The sequence below is a fragment of the Phacochoerus africanus genome, chromosome 2 (assembly GCF_016906955.1).
Source record: "Phacochoerus africanus isolate WHEZ1 chromosome 2, ROS_Pafr_v1, whole genome shotgun sequence".
In the NCBI taxonomy this organism is placed as follows: domain Eukaryota; kingdom Metazoa; phylum Chordata; class Mammalia; order Artiodactyla; family Suidae; genus Phacochoerus; species Phacochoerus africanus.
In genome coordinates this window covers 82,912,086-82,931,184 of record NC_062545.1, presented here as the reverse complement: position 1 = coordinate 82,931,184, position 19,099 = coordinate 82,912,086, and the positions used below count along the sequence as shown (strand labels likewise).

General features: G+C 39.5%; 1 protein-coding gene across 3 annotated transcripts in view; it reads right to left on the bottom strand.

The window, feature by feature from the left end:
• Nucleotides 1–19,099, bottom strand: part of ME1 (malic enzyme 1) — a 193,688-nt gene that overhangs the window by 44,143 nt on the left and 130,446 nt on the right. For all 3 annotated transcript variants that reach the window (XM_047763152.1, XM_047763158.1, XM_047763167.1), the window contains exon 7: nucleotides 2,866–2,975. In XM_047763152.1, coding sequence (XP_047619108.1) covers nucleotides 2,866–2,975 — 110 coding nt within the window. The remainder of the gene's footprint in view (nucleotides 1–2,865; nucleotides 2,976–19,099) is intronic.

Genomic DNA, 19,099 nt, shown 5'->3' with positions numbered 1-19,099 from the left:
GGGTTTGTGGTCATATGGTATCTTCCCCAGACTGAACCCTGCTTTTATAGCACAAAAGAAATCATAAATAATACATAAACAAATGGGTATAGCTGTGTTGCCAGAAAACTTTACAAATACAGGCAGTGGGCTGGCTCTGGCTCACAGGCTGTGGTTTGCCAACTCCCTTGAACATACTACAGCCATTCACTTCATTGAATACTTTCTATGGGCTGGGCCCTGTTTCAATGACAAGGGACAGAGGGATTAACAAACAGGCATATTTTTGTCTTTCACAGAGCTTAAAGTGTGGCAGGGAGAGAGACATCAATTCTTAAAATTACGTAAATATATAAAACTGGTGATAACTGCCGCCGGGTAAAAAGAAATAGTACTAAGTGAGCCTATGACAGGCAGATTTGACCTAGCACAAGGGTCTGGAAGATTTTTTCCAAGGAATGTCAATGATTGAAATGAGATTTGATGAGGGAGGGAGGAGTATTCTAGAGGAGGGCTAACACTTGGATAGACTCTGTCATAGGAAGAAACCTCACTCATGTCTGGGCCTGGAAAAATACTGTTACAGCTAGAAGGGCAAAAATAATGACACTGGAGAGAGAGGTGACGATCAAACCACACATTCTGGATCACATTTATGATGCTCATCTTTATCCCAAGTGCAACTGGAAGACCATTAAAGTGTTTTGTTTTATTATTTATTTATTAGCTTATTTGTTTATTTATTTTGCTTTTTTAGGGCCACTCCCATGGCATATGGACGCTCCCAGGCTAGGGGTTGAATGGGAGCTATAGCTGCCAGCCTACAGCACAGCCACAGTGATGTGGGATCTGAGCCACGTCTGCAACCTACACCACAGCTCACGGCAATGCCAGATCCCTGACCCACTGAGCGAGGCCAGGGATCAAACCCGCATCCTCATGGACACTAGCTGGATTCATTTCTGCTGCACCACAGTGGGAACTCCTCATTAAAATATTTTAACAAGCAGATGAGGTGACTAGATACCTATAGCAAAAAGAAAACCTTGGCTTGTCACTAAATTCGCAGCACCTGGGTTTACATCTGGCAAGCTGTAGTATTACTCTTCAGAGAACATGTAAGAAAGGGAAGCAAGAGTACATGTGGATAGATTTCTTAGAAAATATCCGTTAGGAGATTTAGGAGAGATGATCGTGGCTTACACCAGGGTAGTGGAGAGGAATCTATAGAAGAGGCAGATTTTCACAACAGAAAATTAGGAGGAGGTCGTGACAGACTGTATTTGGCAGAGAGAGATGAAAAGGAGAGACATCAGGAATGCACAAAAATGAACATGGGGAAAGGACTGAGTTTGCTGGGGAAATAAGAGTTTCACGGTGGGGAGGTTGAGAAGATTACTTTGAGATGTACCAGAGGAAATTTTAAATAACCAGGTCAGAATATGGACCCAGAATTCAAAGAAGTCTGAGCTAAGATAGAAACCTGCTATACGAATGTGTATGGCCTCGGAGTATGTACCTAAGACAGAATAACACGATCAAGGGGGCTGGGACTGAGTGTTGGAGTGCTGTTAGAAACAGCTGGTCAGAAAAGGATGAACCTGGGTGAAAACCCAAAGAGGTAGGCAGAAAGTCAGCAGGGTTCTGTGACGGGACATCAACAGAAGAGAATATTTCAAGAAAGAGGGCAAGGTCAACAATGTTAAATGCTGGAGTTCCCGCTGTGGCACAGTGGGTTAAGAATCTGACTGTAATGCCTCGGGTTTCTGTGGAGGGATGGGTTTGATCCCAGGACTGGCACAGTGGGTTAAAGGATCTGGCATTGCTGCAGCTATGGCTCGGACTCAAACCCTGGCCAGGGAAGTTCCATATGCTGTAGGTGCGGCCGTAAAAAAACCCGACAAACAAAAACCAGCGTTCAGTGCTGCTGAAAATCCAAGTATGGTCAGTACTGAAAACCTCTCACTGTGATGAGTGACATGGAGGCTGTCTGTGATCTTTGGAGCTGCCAGAACTCATTGCAGTCTTCTTTCCTTTGGATCTCTGCCTGTGCTTTTATCCTTAACAAAACAGGAAGAGTAAGACAGTTTGATTTGGGGAGGTGGGTTGGGGTGGATCTAGACAAAGGTGAAAAATAAAAAAAGGCTTAGGGAGTTCCCGTCGTGGCGCGGTGGAAACAAATCTGACTAGGAACCATGAGGTTCGATCCCCCGCCTTGCTCAGTGGGTTATGGTCTGGTGTTGCTGTGAGCTGTGATGTATGTAGGTCGCAGACACAGCTTGGATCCTGAGGTGCTGTGGCTGTGGTGTAGACTGGCAGCTGTAGCTCGGATTTGACTCCTAGCCTGGGAAACACCATATGCCATGAGTACGGCCCTAAAAAGCAAAAAAAAAAAAAGCCTTAGAAACAAAACAAGTAACTTAGACAAAAAGCAGGTAAACAAGCTTCTACAATCAAAGATGAACCGCAAAGCACGGTATACACTACATATACAAAGGCTGCTTCAGTTGGGCCGAAGCTTAGAATCTGTGGCTGACTGAGATGAAGGCTGAAGACAGTAGTATATACGGTTTTAGTTTTAAACAATGGAGAATATACTGTCATACATTTCAGGCTCTGTTCAGCCATAATCACTGGGGATTTTATCAGATTGTAAGGAGCTCTTTCTCCAGCTCCTGGATAACATGGTACATTCTAGAGTCACAGAGTACTTTTCTTAAATTCATAAAATTAAACGCAAAATAATGTGTAAAAAAATCATCAAGCACAACTCCTGGTGTTTAATAGTTATCTAGTGCATACTTACTGAATTTAAATCATTATAAAATTAGGAGCTAATGTCAGGGCATGTTGTTCTTGACCCACATACAGTGAAAACTTGATTACCTTGAATATCATCGTTGAATGTGCAATACTGATTCTGATACTTTTTCAGGAGACGAAATGCATTTATATTGGCAAAATCTTCAAACTGAATAAGGCAATTCATGCCATACCTATGGGACAAAAACATTCACATTAGAAGAGGTTAATGAAAAAACATTTAAAAACAAACCTTTAAAATTAGCCTGTAGAAAAGGCAAAACATTTTCTTTTAAAGTTCCTATCTTGCTACTTAGTACAAATAGGTAATACAATGTCTGTTCAGCAAATATTTATTAAATGCTTACTACAGAGAAAGCATTGCGTTGGCACCATGAAATACTACAAAGATGACAAAAATATGCTACCTATCATCAAGGAATTTACAAGTTAGTAAAAACTGAAATATTTTGAAGTAAATGAACAGTGCATGAAAAGTAATATAGGAATTCTCTTGTGGGTTAAGGATCTGGCATTGCAACTGCAGTGGCATGAGTTGCTGCTGTAGCCTGGGTTTGATCCCTGGCCTGGGAACGTCCACATGCTGCAAGTACAGCCAAAAAAATTTTTATTTCTTTTAGTGCCGCACCCTTCTTGTATGGAAGTTCCCAGGCTAGTGGCTGAATCCAAGCTGTAGCTGCTGGTCTATACCACAGCCACAGCAATGCCAGATCTGAGCCACGTCTGCGACTTACACCTCAGCTCACAGCAATGTGAGATTTAACCCATTGAGCAAGGCCAGGGATCGAACCCTCTTCCTCATGGATACTAGTCGGGTTCATTACTGCTGCGCCACAGCAGGAACTCCAAAAAAATTTTTTTTAAATAGAAAAAAACAAAACTTGGAAAAAGGAAAATTTTAAAAAAAGTAAAATAAAATTGGTACAAACAGGGAATAACACGTGGAAAGGACAGACATCACTTTTTTTTTTTATTACTCATATGAATTCATCACATCTGTAGTTGTATAATGATCATAACAATCTGATTTCACAAGATTTCCATCCCACAACCCAAGCACATCCCCCTACCCCCCAAACTCTCTCCTCCAGAGACCATAAGTTTTTCAGTGTCTGTGAGTCAGCATCTGTTCTGCAAAGAAGTTCCGTCTGTCCTTTTTGCAGATACCACATGTCAGTGAAAGCATTTGATGTTGGTGTCTCTTTGTATGGCTGACTTCATTTAGTGTGATAATTTCTAGGTCCATCCATGTTGCTAAAAATGTGGTCTTTCGTTCATTTTAATGGCTGAGTAATATTCCATTGTGTAAATGTACCACATCTTCTTGATCCACTCCTCTGTTGATGGACATTTAGGTTGTTTCCATGTCTTGGCTATTGCAAACAGTGCTGCAGTGAACATCAGAGTACATGTGTCTTTGCGAGTTATGGTTTTTTCTGGGTAGATGCCCAGAAGTGGGACAAACATCACTTTTGACTGAGGTCACAGACCGGGTAACACATGAACTGATTTGTAATCAAATCATAATGTCAAAAGCAGAGGTGCAGCATTCTACAAACTGAGTAAATCACAGAAGCAAAGTAATTAAAGTGAAAGTTATGAGACAAAAAAACCATTCAAAAGCCAGCAAGAAGTCCTATTTGGCCAAAATGTTGTGGCTGGTGCATGTCAGGGTGTCATGAAAGAGAAGGCCAGAATTTTATATTGGAAGCTTAGAAATCCTAGCCTAAGATTCTGGTTTTTTATTCTACAGCCATGGCCAGACACTGAAAGGCTTTGTGCTTTGAAGGATATGGGATGCAGTTTTATTTGTGAAAATAACTTGCCTATTTGACCCTTTATTATTATGACCATCCACCACCTAGGCAAGGAAAATTAACATTATTGAAAACCCAAGTATCTGAGAGTTGCTGAAGCAAGCCTTGCAACCATGGACATCCTTGCTGGGTGATTTAGAGATTTTATGGTCTCCAAACTTGACTAGACTCGCACTGCCACTTTATGTGTGATTCCTTTTATTTGTCCTTGATTCAGCTTCTACTTCTGCATCCAAAGACTATTCTTAATCTTCCCCAAACCCTTTAAATCTTGACTTCTTCCCTTGTCTCCTACTTCTTGGCATAGAGAGGGCATAATGTGGGACCTCCCTTCTCTACCTTTAGCTCTACCTGCAGGCTTTGGTCAAAAGGTGTTCCTCTTTCTGATCAAGGTATTTCACTGCTGCTGCCCACATCCCCATCCCTTCTTTTTTTAAACAATATTTATTTATTTATTTATTTATTTATTTATTTATTTATTTATTTATTGTCTTTTTAGGGCAGCACCTGTGTCATATAGAAGTGCCCAGGCTAGGGGTCCAATTGGAGCTGTAGCCACTGGCCTACGCCAGAGCCATAGCAACACAGGATCTGAGCCACTGAGCAAGACCAGGGATGGAACCCATGTCCTCATGGATGCTAGTTGGGTTCGTTGAGCCCACAACAGGAATTCCCCCTTCTTTCTTGATTAGCTCCCTCTCTCGTATTTACAACTCCTTCTTCTGGACAAGTCCTTTCCTCTTTTTGGATATAAGTTTTTCATTGGAGGGAAAAATCTCTCTCTTGACCCCATGTTTGTCCTACCCTTTCCATCGAATAGGCTCAAAATAGTAGTTTAGACTTTATCTCTTATTTATTTCTCCACCCCGTTGTTACCTTCTGCCCTCGTGTCTCTACTAAAATCACAGCTCCAAAGTCAAGAGTATTTCCTGACTAAAAACCCAAGGAACATTATTTTCAATCCTTAATTTATTAGAGATCTTAGCTGCATTGCCACTCATTCGGTTTATCTCTTTTCTAGGTTTCTGTGACAGCAGACTTTTCTGTGCCTTCTCCTAAACCTCTGATTATTTCTTTTTTCTCCTTTATGGAATTCTTAGCACTTAAACTTTGGTGTTTCCCATGATTCTGTCCCTGGTCTACTGCATGGTGTGTGTGTGTGTGTGTGTGTGAGTGAGAGAGAGAGAGAGAGAGAGAGAGAGAGAGAGAGAGAGAGAGAGAGAGAGAGAGAGATAGAGAGAGGGAGGGAGAGAGAGTGCGTGCATCCTGACAGAATCTCATCATACTCAACTATATACACTATATATCATATTCATCAATTATATACAGTGACTCCCAAATGTTCATTTCTACTCTACTCCTGTGAATTCTAGACTTATAAATCTCATAGCCAGCTGGGTAATTTTACTTGAATGTACCTCAAATTGAAAAGTTCAAAACTAGGAGTTCCCGCTGTGGCTCGGCAGGTTACCGAAACTGACTAGTATCCATGAAGATGCATGTTCAATCCCTGGCCTTGTTTAGTGGGTTAAGGATTCCATGTTGCTGTGAGCTGTGAGGTAGGTTGTAGACATGGTTCGGATCCTGCATTGCTGTGGCTGTGGCGTAGGCCGGCAACGGCAGCTCCAATTTGACCCCTAGCCTAGAAACTTCCATATGCTGCAGGTGTGGCCCTGAAAAGCAAAAAGAAAAAAAAAATCAAAATTAAACCCATTGTAGCACTATAATAACTATAAGGGCTCTGAGAATATTTGTTGGATGAGTGTAATTAATGGATATTTTCCCATTTAATCTTCAATTACAATTTTATAGATGAGGAAAGCCTTAGGCACCTGGTAATCTGGGAAGGGGAGATTTGAACTAAGGCATGCCTGATGGTGTATAAAGCCTGAGGTTTTAAGTAAGTTTTACACTTATAATTGATTATTTTCTATTATACTACAGGTTACCATATATACCCTTACATATATATCTTTGAACAACACCAAGTTCTAAGACTAAAAATAAGGAGCCACATAACAGAAAAGTTCCATAAAATTAATCAGAATAATAAACTAGTGAAAAGACTGAATAGTCTTTTGGGTCTATCTTTCATCACAAACCAACAGTTAATAGAAAGCTGCTAAGCAAAAGTTTAGTTTTTTAATGTTCATGAAAGGTCCTACCTGTTCACAGTGAAGTCTGTCTCCATAAGACTTAAACCAACACCGTCTTAAAGATTATCTATTCTGTACTCCCAATCTCACTTATTGAAACTCAATCAATAATCAATCTTGACAGATCATTTCCAAAGCCAAGTAGACACCTGACTCTCAACCTCAACGATTCTTTTCTATGATGAAAGCATAGGCTTCTATGTCTCAGAGACCAATAGATCGAAGCTATTTTACTATTTCCTTTTGTAACCCATAATATCCAGTTAATTGCCATTTTCTATCATTTCTACTATTTAAATATTATTGTAGCCAAAGAAGTTAGTCTTGCTCCTGTTAGGACTGCAAAACATCTCCTATTGGTATCTCTGCTTCTCTTTGAGTTCCTCAAATGTATCTGACACACAGCCGCCAAATCTCGGTAAAACTTCTTCCTCCAGCTGCTCCCTTGCTCAAAATTCACAGATTGGATTCCTCAGATGATGACACCCCAAATCCTTAATTGCTTTATCTCTCCCTGTATTCCAGGCTAAGTTCCTTCCCCACTGAACCCCTTTGTTCATCTCTCGAATACACCATGTCCATCCACTTCCTTCCATGTCTTCATTAAAGGCACTGCCACTGCAAATCACAGTCACTCTTTTTTTTTTAATTTGGCCATGGTTTTATTTTTTTATTTTTTTTATTACTCAAAGGAATTTATCACATCTGTAGTTGCATAATGATCATAACAATCTGATTTCACAAGATTTCCATCCCACAACCCAAGCACATCCCCCTACCCCCCAAACTCTCTCCTCCAGAGACCCTAAGTTTTTCAATGTCTGTGAGTCAGCATCTGTTCTGCAAAGACGTTCAGTCTGTCCTTTTTGCAGATACCACATGTCAGTGAAAGCATTTGATGTTGGTATCTCATTGGCTGACTTCACTTAGCATAGTAATTTCTAGGTCCATTTATGTTGCTAAAAATGCTGGTCTTTTGTTCATTTTAATGGCTGAGTAATATTCCATTGTGTATATCCACCGTATCTTCTTGATCCACTCCTCTGTTGATGGACATTTAGGTTGTTTCCATGTCTTGGCTATTGCGAATAGTGCTGCAATGAACATCATAGTACATGTGTCTTTGGGAGTCATGGTTTTCTCTGGATAGATGCCCAGGAGTGGGATTGCTGAGTCAAATGGTAGTTCTATTTTTAGTTTTCTGAGGATTCTCCATACTGTTTTCCACAGTGGTTGCACCAATTTACAATCCCACCAACAGTGTAGGGTTCCTTTTTCTCCACGCCCTCTCCAGCACTTACTGTTTGGAGACTTTTTGATGATGGCCATTCTCGCTGGTGAAAGGTGGTACCTCATAGTGGTTTTGATTTGCATCACTCTATTAATGAGTGATGTTAACCTTCTTTTCATGTGTTTCTCGGCCATCTGTATGTCTTCTTTGGAGAAGTGTCTGTTTAGCTCTTCTGCCCATTCATTTTTTGATGGGGTTGTTTGTTTTTTTGGTATGGAGCTGCAGAAGGTGTTTATAAATTTTGGAGGTTAATCCCTTGTCAGTTGATTCACTTGCAAAGATTTTCTCCCATTCTGTGGGTTGTCTTTTTGTTTTGTTTAGGGTTTCCTTTGCTGTGCAGAAACTTTGAAGTTTGATTAGGTCCCATTTGTTTATTTTTGTTTTTATTGTCAATACTCTAAGAGGTGGATCTGAGAAGATATTGCTGTCATTTATGTCAGAGAGTGTTTGGCCTATGTTTTGAAGGACCTGCTCAAACACTACTTTCTTTTGGAAACTTCCTTCATCTTTTCCAGCCCAAGTGATTTTTCTTTTTCTTTTTTTTTTTTAATTAAAAAAAAAAAGTCTCTTGACAAATATTTTCTACAGGACTTATTTTGGGATGAAACTGATAGTATGAGGACATCTCACCAACTAGACTAAAAGGTTCTTGAAAGACTTAAAACTCTTTCAGACAGTATTACTTCAGGAGAGAGAACAGCAAAAATGTATTTCATTCAGTAAGAATAATTGGTTGCTTAATAATCTGAACTGCTGAATACCATGACCGTCAGTTGCTTCGACTCAGTTGCATCAGAGTAGGTTTTCTTTTTCTTTATGCACCCAAATTCCAGAAGTTCCAGTGTTTTGCATTTTTCATACTAGTTCAAATAAGTATAATCCTTATATCATTTAGAGAGACATGACTTTGATTCTAGATTTCTCTACAATTTAGCAAGGAACAAAACTAAGTACCCTTTACGTTAGTTTTTAAAGAGTACGTACTAAGTGGGTTGCACAAGTTTTCAATAGCAACAGTTCTATTAATAGGAGTAAGAAGTTAGCTTAGTCAAACCAAGACTTTTCAAAAAAAATTTTTTATTTAGTGTGATAAGACTTTTAACACATTTTTCTTTTTTGGTTGAATTGCCAAATACAAATAGGAATTTAAATTATGTTAAATCATGTAAATCATGGTAATTTTTATAATTTTTATTCACATTTACCTGCCCCTTCTACAGTTACCTGAGAAAATGAATTCCTACGAAACTATTTCTTCTATCAGCATTTAAAATTCTTTCCTTTATATGTTCTAGTTTTCTTTCTTTTCCTTTCTTTCTTTCTTTCTCTTTCTTTCTCTTTCTTTCTTTCTTTCTTTCTTTCTTTCTTTCTTTCTTTCTTTCTTTCTTTCTTTCTTTCTTTCTTTCTTTCTTTCTTTCTTTCTTTCCTTCCTTCCTTCCTCCCTCCCTCCCTCCCTCCCTCCCTCTTTCCTTCCTTTTTGTTCTTTCTTTTTTTTTTTTTTGGCTTTTTAGGGCAGCACCTGTGGCATATGGAGGTTCCCAGGCTAGGGGTCGAATCAGACCTGCAGCCGCTGGCCTACGCCACAGCCACAGCAATGCCAGATCTGAGATCCGAGCCGTGTCTGCGACCTACACTACAGCTCACAGCAACGCCGGATCCTTAAACCACTGAGTGAGGCCAGGGATCGAACCCACATCCTTGTGGATACTAGTCAGGTTCGTTAACCACTGAGCCATGATGGGAACTCCTCTCTCTTCCTTCCTTCCTTCCTCTCTCTCTCTCATCTCGAAGTCCTTTTGGAAACGTTAATTATTTGCTCAGAAGACTTTCTACAATAGTCCTTTAGGCCTTTAAAAGAAATAAGATATTAGTCTCAAAACAGAATTAGAAAATTCCCATATGACTAAATAAAAATCTAATAACATATTAATAAGAAGTTAATGGTCTAAAAGTCCTACCTATCTTAAATGGTAAGTGCTTTCTGCTCTGCCCCTAGTCCTCTCTTCCCCTTCTTCCACCAACACAGGATCCTTAACCCACTGAGCAAGGCCAGGGATTGAACCTGCAACCTCATGGTTCCTAGTCAGATTTGTTTCCACAGCACCATGATGGGAACTCCCTGTTTTCATTTCTTACTGGTCCACAACATGATTCCTAAGTGGCTTCTGCAAACTTTTTTTATTTCCCTAGGCCCATGAACACTCCATCTCTTACTAGTCACTACTTCACTGAGCTTAATGCCACCCAGAGAACAATCTTAGTTTTCTCAGCTCTCCACATTTAAAAACATGTGGACTTTCACTTCTTTTCTTCCTCTACTTTGGAGATGTAATCTTGCTTCCATGTTTCTAGTCTCTACAAACCTTACTGCCTCAGCTCCACCTCTGTCCACTAACAGCTTCTATTTCTCTTTCTCCACTGGGCCCTTCCTATCTCCAAGGATTCTCAAGACTCCCTGATTTTAAAACCCATATCCCTTGGAGTTCCCATTGTGGCCTAGCAGGTTAAGACCTGGATATAGTGTCCAACAAACTGTCAGGATTCAATCCCTGACCTTTCTCAGTGGGTTAAAGGATCTGGCATTGCCATGAGCTTCGGTGTAGACTGCAGATGTGGCTTGGATCTGGCGTGGCTGTGGCTGCAGCTCCGATACAACCCCTAGCCTGGGAACTTTCATATGCCGCAGATGAGGCTGTAAAAGGAAAAAATAAAAATGAAAAAATAAAACCATTATGTTTTATCACAAGAGATTGGATATAGTCCCCTGTGCTATACAGCAGGATGGAAGATAATATGAGAAAAAGAATGTGTGTACATATATATATGAATGATGGGGTCATTTTGCTCTGCAGCAGAAATTGACATAACACTGTAAATCAACTATACTTTAATAAAAAATTATAAAATAAAATAAAATCACATCCCTTGGCCATGACAAAGCAAAAGCCATGGTTTCTTATCTCTTTTTTTCCACCCACTGCCAAACCTCTCAGAAGGGAGAGTGACAAATTTTACCTCGTTTTTTATTTCTTGTCAATATTTGGCCTATAAATTCAAAGATGGCCTCAAAACTACCACACCATGATACCACAATGCAGATGAGGTCTCCTTCCTCTGATTCAATCCACTACTTTGTAAGTCAGCTATCTCTCTTCCATTGTGGTTATTTATGTATTATTGTTATTATTATATTGGTCCTTGAACATCTATCTTTTTAAGTCACCATAAAATTCAAGGTGAAAACTGGTACCTGAATTTTTATTTGTAATTTTTTGATTTCTCATGAAGCTTAGCACCTTTTTTTACATCTACTGGTCATCTGTAATTCTTTCTGGAAGATTATATGGCCTTTGGCTCATTTCTCTCCTCTTATGGTACTCTATTATTTCATAAGAGGTCTTTACATACTAAGAATATTAACTTTCTGTTATATATGTTGCATGTGGTTTTTGCAATCTAATATACCATGCTATTAATTATCTACATAATGTTCCTATTTGTTTTTACAAAAAGAATTTTAAATTTTTATGTAGTCAGATATTCCATCTTTTTTTTTTTTTTTTGGTCACACTTGCAGCATATGTAAGTTTCTGGGCCAGGGATGGAACCTGAGGTTCATCTGTGACCTATACCACAGCTGCAGCAATGCTGGATCCTTAACCCACTGCACTAGGCTGTGATCAAACCTGAGCTTCAGCAGCAACCCAAGCTGCTGCAGAGACAGCTCTGGGTCTATAACTCACTGTGCCATAGCAAGAGCACCCATCTTTTTATTTATAGTTTCTGCCCTTGGTGGTATGCTTATTAAATCTTTCCATATACATTTATTTAACAATTAATCAAAATTGTCTTCTAGTGATAGAATGGATTTAGAAAATAACCTCTATATCTAGTATTATTTTTTTACTGTTTAGATGTAGATGTTTTTCACTGTTTAGATGTAGGTTTTTTTCTTAATTATTGATAAAAATTCCTGTTTTCTATATAATTCACTCAGCTATGCCAGAACCATCTATTTATTAACCCATCTTTCCCTTTCATCACCTATTAATCAGATCCCATATTCTCATTTTCTATGCTTTTACTCTGCTACAGCTAATGACAACAAATATTTTTCAACTTTTAATAATGTGTGTGTGTGTATGTGTGTCTGTGTGTACACTCACTTGTTCTCCACAATCACTCTGTGAAGCAGGCACTAACATTATTTTCATTTTTTTTTTTTTTTTTTTTTGGCTTCACCCATGGCATGAGGAAGTTCTCAGGCCAGGCCAGGGATCAAACCCTTGCCACAGCAGTGACAATACTAAATCCTTAACCCACTGTACCAGCAAGGAACCTCATTATTATTCTCATCTTATAGATGAGAAAACAGGAAGAGCATATTGATACTGCTCAGTTACGATTGCCTAACAATAGTGATCATTCTACTAATCTCTCAATCCATAAAAAAGCTTCTATTTTAATTACTACGGTTTTTAAGTAACTTTAATATTCAGCAATATTATTTATCTCTCATTCTTCTTTTTAGGTATTTGCTTAGCTGTGTCAGCAGTATGAAAACAAAGACTCCACTCAATAGCAAAACACCAAAATTCCCCAATTAAAAAATGGGCAGGAGTTCCCACCATGGCGCAGCAGGATTGCCAGTGTCTCTGGAGCACCAGGACGTGGGTTTGATCTCTGGCCCAGCACAGTGGCTGTGGCATGTGGATCTGATCCTTGGCCTGGAAACTCCGTATGCTGCAGGGTGGCCAAAAATGAAAAAAAAAAAAAAAAAAAGGAAGAAAATCTGAATAGACATTTTTCCAAAGAAAACATACAGATGGCCAACAGGTAGATGAAAAGATATCCCACATAACTAATCATCAGGGAAATGCTAATCAAAACTGCCATGAGATATCACCTTACATCTGTTAGAATGGCTCTTATCAAAAAGATAAAAACAAGTGTTGGCAAGGATGTGGAGAAAAGTGAACCCGCATGTCCTGGTGGGAATGTAAATTGGTGTAGCCACTATAGAACCGTAAGTTCTTCAAAATATGAAAAATAGAACAACTGTATGAGCCAGCAATTCCACTTCTGGGTTTTCATTTGAGGAAAATGAAAACACTAAACTCAAAAAGATATTTGTACCCCCCTGTTCACTGCAGCATTATTTATGACAGCCAAGATATGGAAACAACCAAATGGTGGATGAAGGATAAAGAAACTGTGTCATATACACACACCGGAATATTATTTTTAAAAAGAAGTGAAATCTTGCCACTATGACATCATGCTAAGTGAAGCAAATCAGAGAAAGACAAATACTGTATGATTGCACTGACATGTGGCCTAAAAACAAACAAACCAAAAAAACAAAACTAACAGATACAGAGAACAGACTAGTGGTTGGCAGAGGTAGGGAGTAGGGAACAGGTAAAATGAGTGATTGTGGTCAAAAGCTGCAAATCTCCAGTTGTAAAATAAATAAGTCATGGGGATGTAATGTCCTGCATGGTGACTATAGTTAATAATATAGACTTGCACATTTTAAAGTCGCAAAGAGAATAGATCTTCAAGGAAAAGAGTTTTGATATAACTATGCACAGTGATGAATGTTAACCAGACTTTCTGTAGTGATTATTTCAGTGTATGCAAATATTGAATCATTATGTCTTACACCTGAAGCTAAAATAATGTGGTATGTCAATTATACTTCAGTTAAAAAAAATAGCCTCTAGAATCAGAGATACTGGAATGAAATTCTGTCTTCACTTAATCTATATCCTTAATTTTTTTGGCCCTCTGTTTCTCCTTCAGAATAATTGAGAGTAATAATGGCACATTATCATAAGTATATTATCAAGATTAAATGAAGTGATAAGTGTAAGTGTTCAGTGTTTAAAGACTGGCATCTGAGTACTCTATAATCATTAGACTTTAAAAAATTACTTAATAGCAACAATAGAAGCCACAGGCAATGAAATAATACCTTCAAAAGCTTAAGAGAAAATAACTGTCATTCTAGAAGAGTATATATAGCAAAGCTATTCTTCAAGAGTAAGGTTGAAACAAAGACCCCTTTAGATAAATAAAAACCAAGATTTTTACTAAATGAATTCCTAAAGGGTGCCCTTCAGAGAGAAAGAAAATAATCCCAGAAAAAGGGTCTGTGATATAATAAAACAAAATATAAGTAAATACAAGTAACTTTTATCCATATAAAATAGCAACGATAGCTAAGACAGAATGAGGTGGCTAGCAAATCTGTTCCCTGAATAGTGACAATATAGCAAGACAAACCCTTCAGCACAACCATCTCAGTGCTCTGGAAATCAAAGGTAAAGAAGCAAAAAAAAAAAAAATTTTTTTTAAAGAAGCAGAAGTTTTAAAGTAAAATGGGGAGTGCAGTCAATTCTTGAAATAACATAAAATTTTTATGCTCCTCATATATACAATGTCATTCTAGGAAACTCTTGAGCTATCTTGATTAAAAATGGCTAAAATGTTAAGAATGGGTGAAAGCCTCTCCATGCTTATAAAGCATTGACTTATTATTGTTTTTTTAAATAAAAATCAACCTCTGCAGAGAAGCAAACTTTGTGGTAGCAACTGATGGCCCCAAACACAAATATCAGCTTATAATCATCTGGTGCAGGTTATGGCTTCTTCCCCAATTCTCTGGTTTCTAAGCAGCCCTTTAGAAAGTGAAGGCTCTGTGTTTTCAGCCCGTGCCCCTGCAGGGTTTGCTCCTGATGTGTCATGTACTGTGGTCCAGCCGCTCCAGAGGACATGTTATTATGTTCCAAAGCAGCAGAACCCGTGGTTACAGGATGTGAAGAGGAATCAGAGCCTTCTCAGTTCTATTCCCAGACCCACTACTTACTCGGTCCCGTGGTTTGGGGCTTGTTACAATTTCTCTGTGGTCAAGATGAAATCGCCACCATACAGTTTGCCTCTAGGGCTTAGGAAACAATATGGTCAGGTTAAAAACTGATAATGTTTTGTAAGTGAAATATGGGAATAGGCATAGGTAGTCAAATTGTGCCCAAGATACCTTATCATTTACGGAAGTCTATTTTAGAATTATCCCCTGAAGAATACCGCCTATCAGTTCTCATTTCATAATTTTTCTCTACCTGGTAGTTAACGCTGATCTGAGCCCTAAAGATTTAGAGAGAGGCATCCTGAATTCATTTCGTGATACTAGCATCTTGCATCACATAATGAAAGGAAGCCATGTAAGGGATATTTTGTTCCAGATTGGACCAGTCTTGTTGCTATGAAATTATAAGTAGTGGAACACAAAGAAGTTAGCCAACTGGATTCTACATAACTATGAAAAGAACCTACTATTTTGTGATCAAAATATCACATAAAATACCGGGTGTAAATGGTTTTATAAGTTAACAGACATACCACCCATAAAATTAACATGTTAAAGCTGCAGAAAACTTTCTCTTGTGGCATTGTTAAATTAGACAAAAACCATCTTACAGTGAATGCTCACTATACCTAGCACTAAGTGGCAGATCGCTGCGCTCTATACTTTACAGAGATTATCTCATTTAATTTTCTCAGCAACCCAATGAAGAAGATACAGTTATTATCCACTTGATGGATGAAGAAATGGAGCCCAGAGAGAGTAAGCCCATGCCTGAGTTCATACTGTTAATGGTAGGGCCTGGGCTGAACCAAGGGGCCTGAGGTTTTAACTACTTTATATACTGGCTCCCAGAGAGCACCAATGTGGTCATCAGTGAGGAAAACATTATGCTTAGAAAGAAAAGAACTATATTGATAACTATATTGATAAAATAAGGGAGTTATCATTTTATCATAAAAATCCAAGATAGCACGTGTATGCATTTAATACACTAGGAGGTTTTTTCAGTTTGTTTTTTCCATGCCTATGGCATGTCAAAGTTCCCAGAGCAAGGATGGAACCTGGACCATAGCAGTGATCTAAGCCACAGCAGTGACAATGCCGGATCCTCAACCACTAGGCCACCAGAGAACTCCCTATACTAGGTATTTTTATAATGAAGACTATGTGGATAGACGTTGGTGAAATCATCTTTCTTTTTTTATAAACTATCAAGAATTTACTGTAACCAGGTTGACCAAGCACACTCTGATTTAATAATTTTTTTTTAAGGTTCATTACATATATGGCACTATGTGGCTTTCAAGATCCAGAGCATTTTAACTCTGATGAGTACCTTAGAGATGATGCAATGATGTAATGTATGCCAACGTCCTCTTTTTTAATAACGTAACCAAGTGAACTGAGCAACAAAAAAGAAACACAGATCTTGCCTTTAAAATGCTTACAGTCTCACTAGGAAGGCAAAAGATACAAGCAGACAATTTAAAGAAAGTTCAAATTAAAATAAAATCAGCAGGACACAAAGAGGTCACTGTAGGATTTAAGGAAAACATGAAATAGGCTGAGGCTTAAAAGGGGCCCTTGGGGAGGATTCAAATGAGGAAAAGAGGTGGGGAATAAAAACCACAGAGGTCTCAGAGTCTGTGCTAGAGACGGTGAGGACAATAGTTTGAGGAACTTTAGATCAATTCTGGCCACAGAGTTTCAGATTATGAACAGTGTTGAACACTAGGATAAGTAATTTGAAGTTGACTGAAGTTCTCTTTGTCCAAGAACCACTCACATTTAATTCTTCCTTGCAGGTAAGAATTAAGAGAAGTGTGTTCACGCCTTTGTTAACTCATTGTAATATGACTCCAGTTTCAACTACCTCACTTCTGCACTATTTTGCAACATTTAGATACATCTTTCATTTCTCTTATCATGCCTTCTGTCATATTTTGCTGACAAAGGCTGGAGCAGTAAGTAGGGCCAGATTGTGCAGGCCCTCTCATCTGGGTTCAAGGGTTTGGACTGGATCCTAAAAAACAGGACATTAAACAGGAATGTGATATGATCAGTTTGCATGTTCGACTGGGATATGTAAGTTGCAACATGTGTGTGGTCAGGGTAAAGAATGGATTAGAGAGGGGCAGGACCAGATGCAAAGAGTTTACTAGGAGGCTGCTGTGAAAGCCCAGGCCTGCATCTGGAAGGAGAATGGGGATGGGAGAGGTGGGCTGACTCAAGCAATATCCAGGAGACAGCATGGACTGTATTCAGTGAAGAGTGGTTGGTGAGAGAGAAGAAGGATGAATTCTGAGTTTCTAGCTTGGACAACCTGGTGGAGGATGGAGTACATTAAAACATAGGAGGAGAGTTCCCGTCGTGGCTCAGTGGTTAACGAATCCGACTAGGAACCATGAGGTTGCGGGTTCGATCCCTGGCCTTGCTCAGTGGGTTAAGGATCTGGCGTTGCCATGAGCTGTGGTGTAGGTCGCAAACGTGGCTCGGATCCCGTGTTGCTGTGGCTCCGGCGTAGGCTGGTGGCTACAGCTCCGATTAAACCCTTAGCCTGGGAACCTCCGTATGCCACGGGAGCAGCCCTAGAAAAGGCAAAAAAAAAAAAAAGGAAACCTCCAGAGAAGAAGTAGGCTTGGTAAGGAAGATCCTGAGTCCTGGTTTGGATGTGCTTCTTGGAGCAACCTTAGAGAGATGCATGGAGAGGAAGCAGTGGTAAGAAGTTAAGATGGGTGGCTTTGGAATTTACTCTGAAGAGGGTGCCCACTATGGAACCATGAGTGGGTGTCTTAAGTGGAGTGATACTAAAGGCTCCTAGAAATGAAGATCTTAAGAACAAGAGAGACCATCAAAATGCACCAGCCACTTGCAAATGAAAGTGAGTTGAGAGGGAGGCTTTGAGTATGGGTAAAAATTAGGGGAGGGTTGTTAAGAAAGTGGGAGAAGATAGAGATAAAATAAATTGACATAAACATTGAAGCAGCTGGGGGAGGGACTGAGATAAGGCTGAAGGACAAATAGTCTGAAAAGGGCAGAGGGGGGAAGACTCTGATCTCTTCTCCCAACCCTAAAACGCTGGGCAGGCCAACGGTCATCAGTATTTGAGAGCACTGAGGGGAAAGCAGAGGTCTTAAGTAAGAGCCATGTCTTGGTAAAGCAAGAAGGTAAAGGGAACATCCAGTGGGGATATCAGAAGGCTTTGTTAAGGAACAAGATTCCAAAGACAGAATGGAAAGTTGTGAGAGGGAAGGGAATGCTGGGAGCTTGGTTTAGGGGAGCGGAAACACAAAATACAAAGCATGAAAAAGGATGAAGTGAAAGAGTATGTGGAATTAGACAAATTATGTGTTCCTTTTACAAAACAGGAGGCCAGGTATGACAATAAAGTGATGTCAAGTTTTCTAAGCAGTGTCCAGAGGCCACATGAGAGACCACAAAGGTGGGTATATGAGAGGGGAAAGTTGCATCTGGTGTCCACAGGCTGAGGCAGCACTTGTAGAGGCTCAAATCCTCAGGGCAGCTTTGGCTCAGGCAGAGGGATCTCTGCTTCAATGTGCCACCTGTGCTGACCTTCTGTTTCTAGTCTATACCACTTCCCAGGCCCAGAATGCTTTCATATAAAGGATGCAGAAATTCAGAAAGTGCTTTTAGAAACTCTGTCTGCAAACTTACCATAAAGAATGAAAAGGCTCCTCAAATGCACCTTCCAGGAAATACTCTCCTCCCCACCTCAATTGTGTCATTTACTTCTGTCGTTTGAACAACTAATTGTCTACGTCTCCTTCCCAATTTAGTCTAGGTTGAACTGATTATTCCTAAAAGCCAACAACTTCCACAAAACACTAAGGATCAAGTGTGGAGTAGTGGAGAGAGTATGTGATTTTGCTGCAGCTTATCAGAGCCATAAAATTTTCAAGCTGGAAAGGTCCTTGGTGACCATTTAGCAACAAGTAATGGCCAGGAAGGCTGCTGTTTCACACCCAAGATTACAGGAGCAGAAATACTAGTGAGTGATGCCAAAGACGAAGGCCAGAAAGCCCAACTACAATGGCCACCTAAGATGCCAGTAGACTTTTTTTGGCCACATCTGTGGCATATGGAAGTTCCCAGGTTAGGGATCAAATTCTAGCCTCAGCTGTTACCTTTACCACAGCTGTAG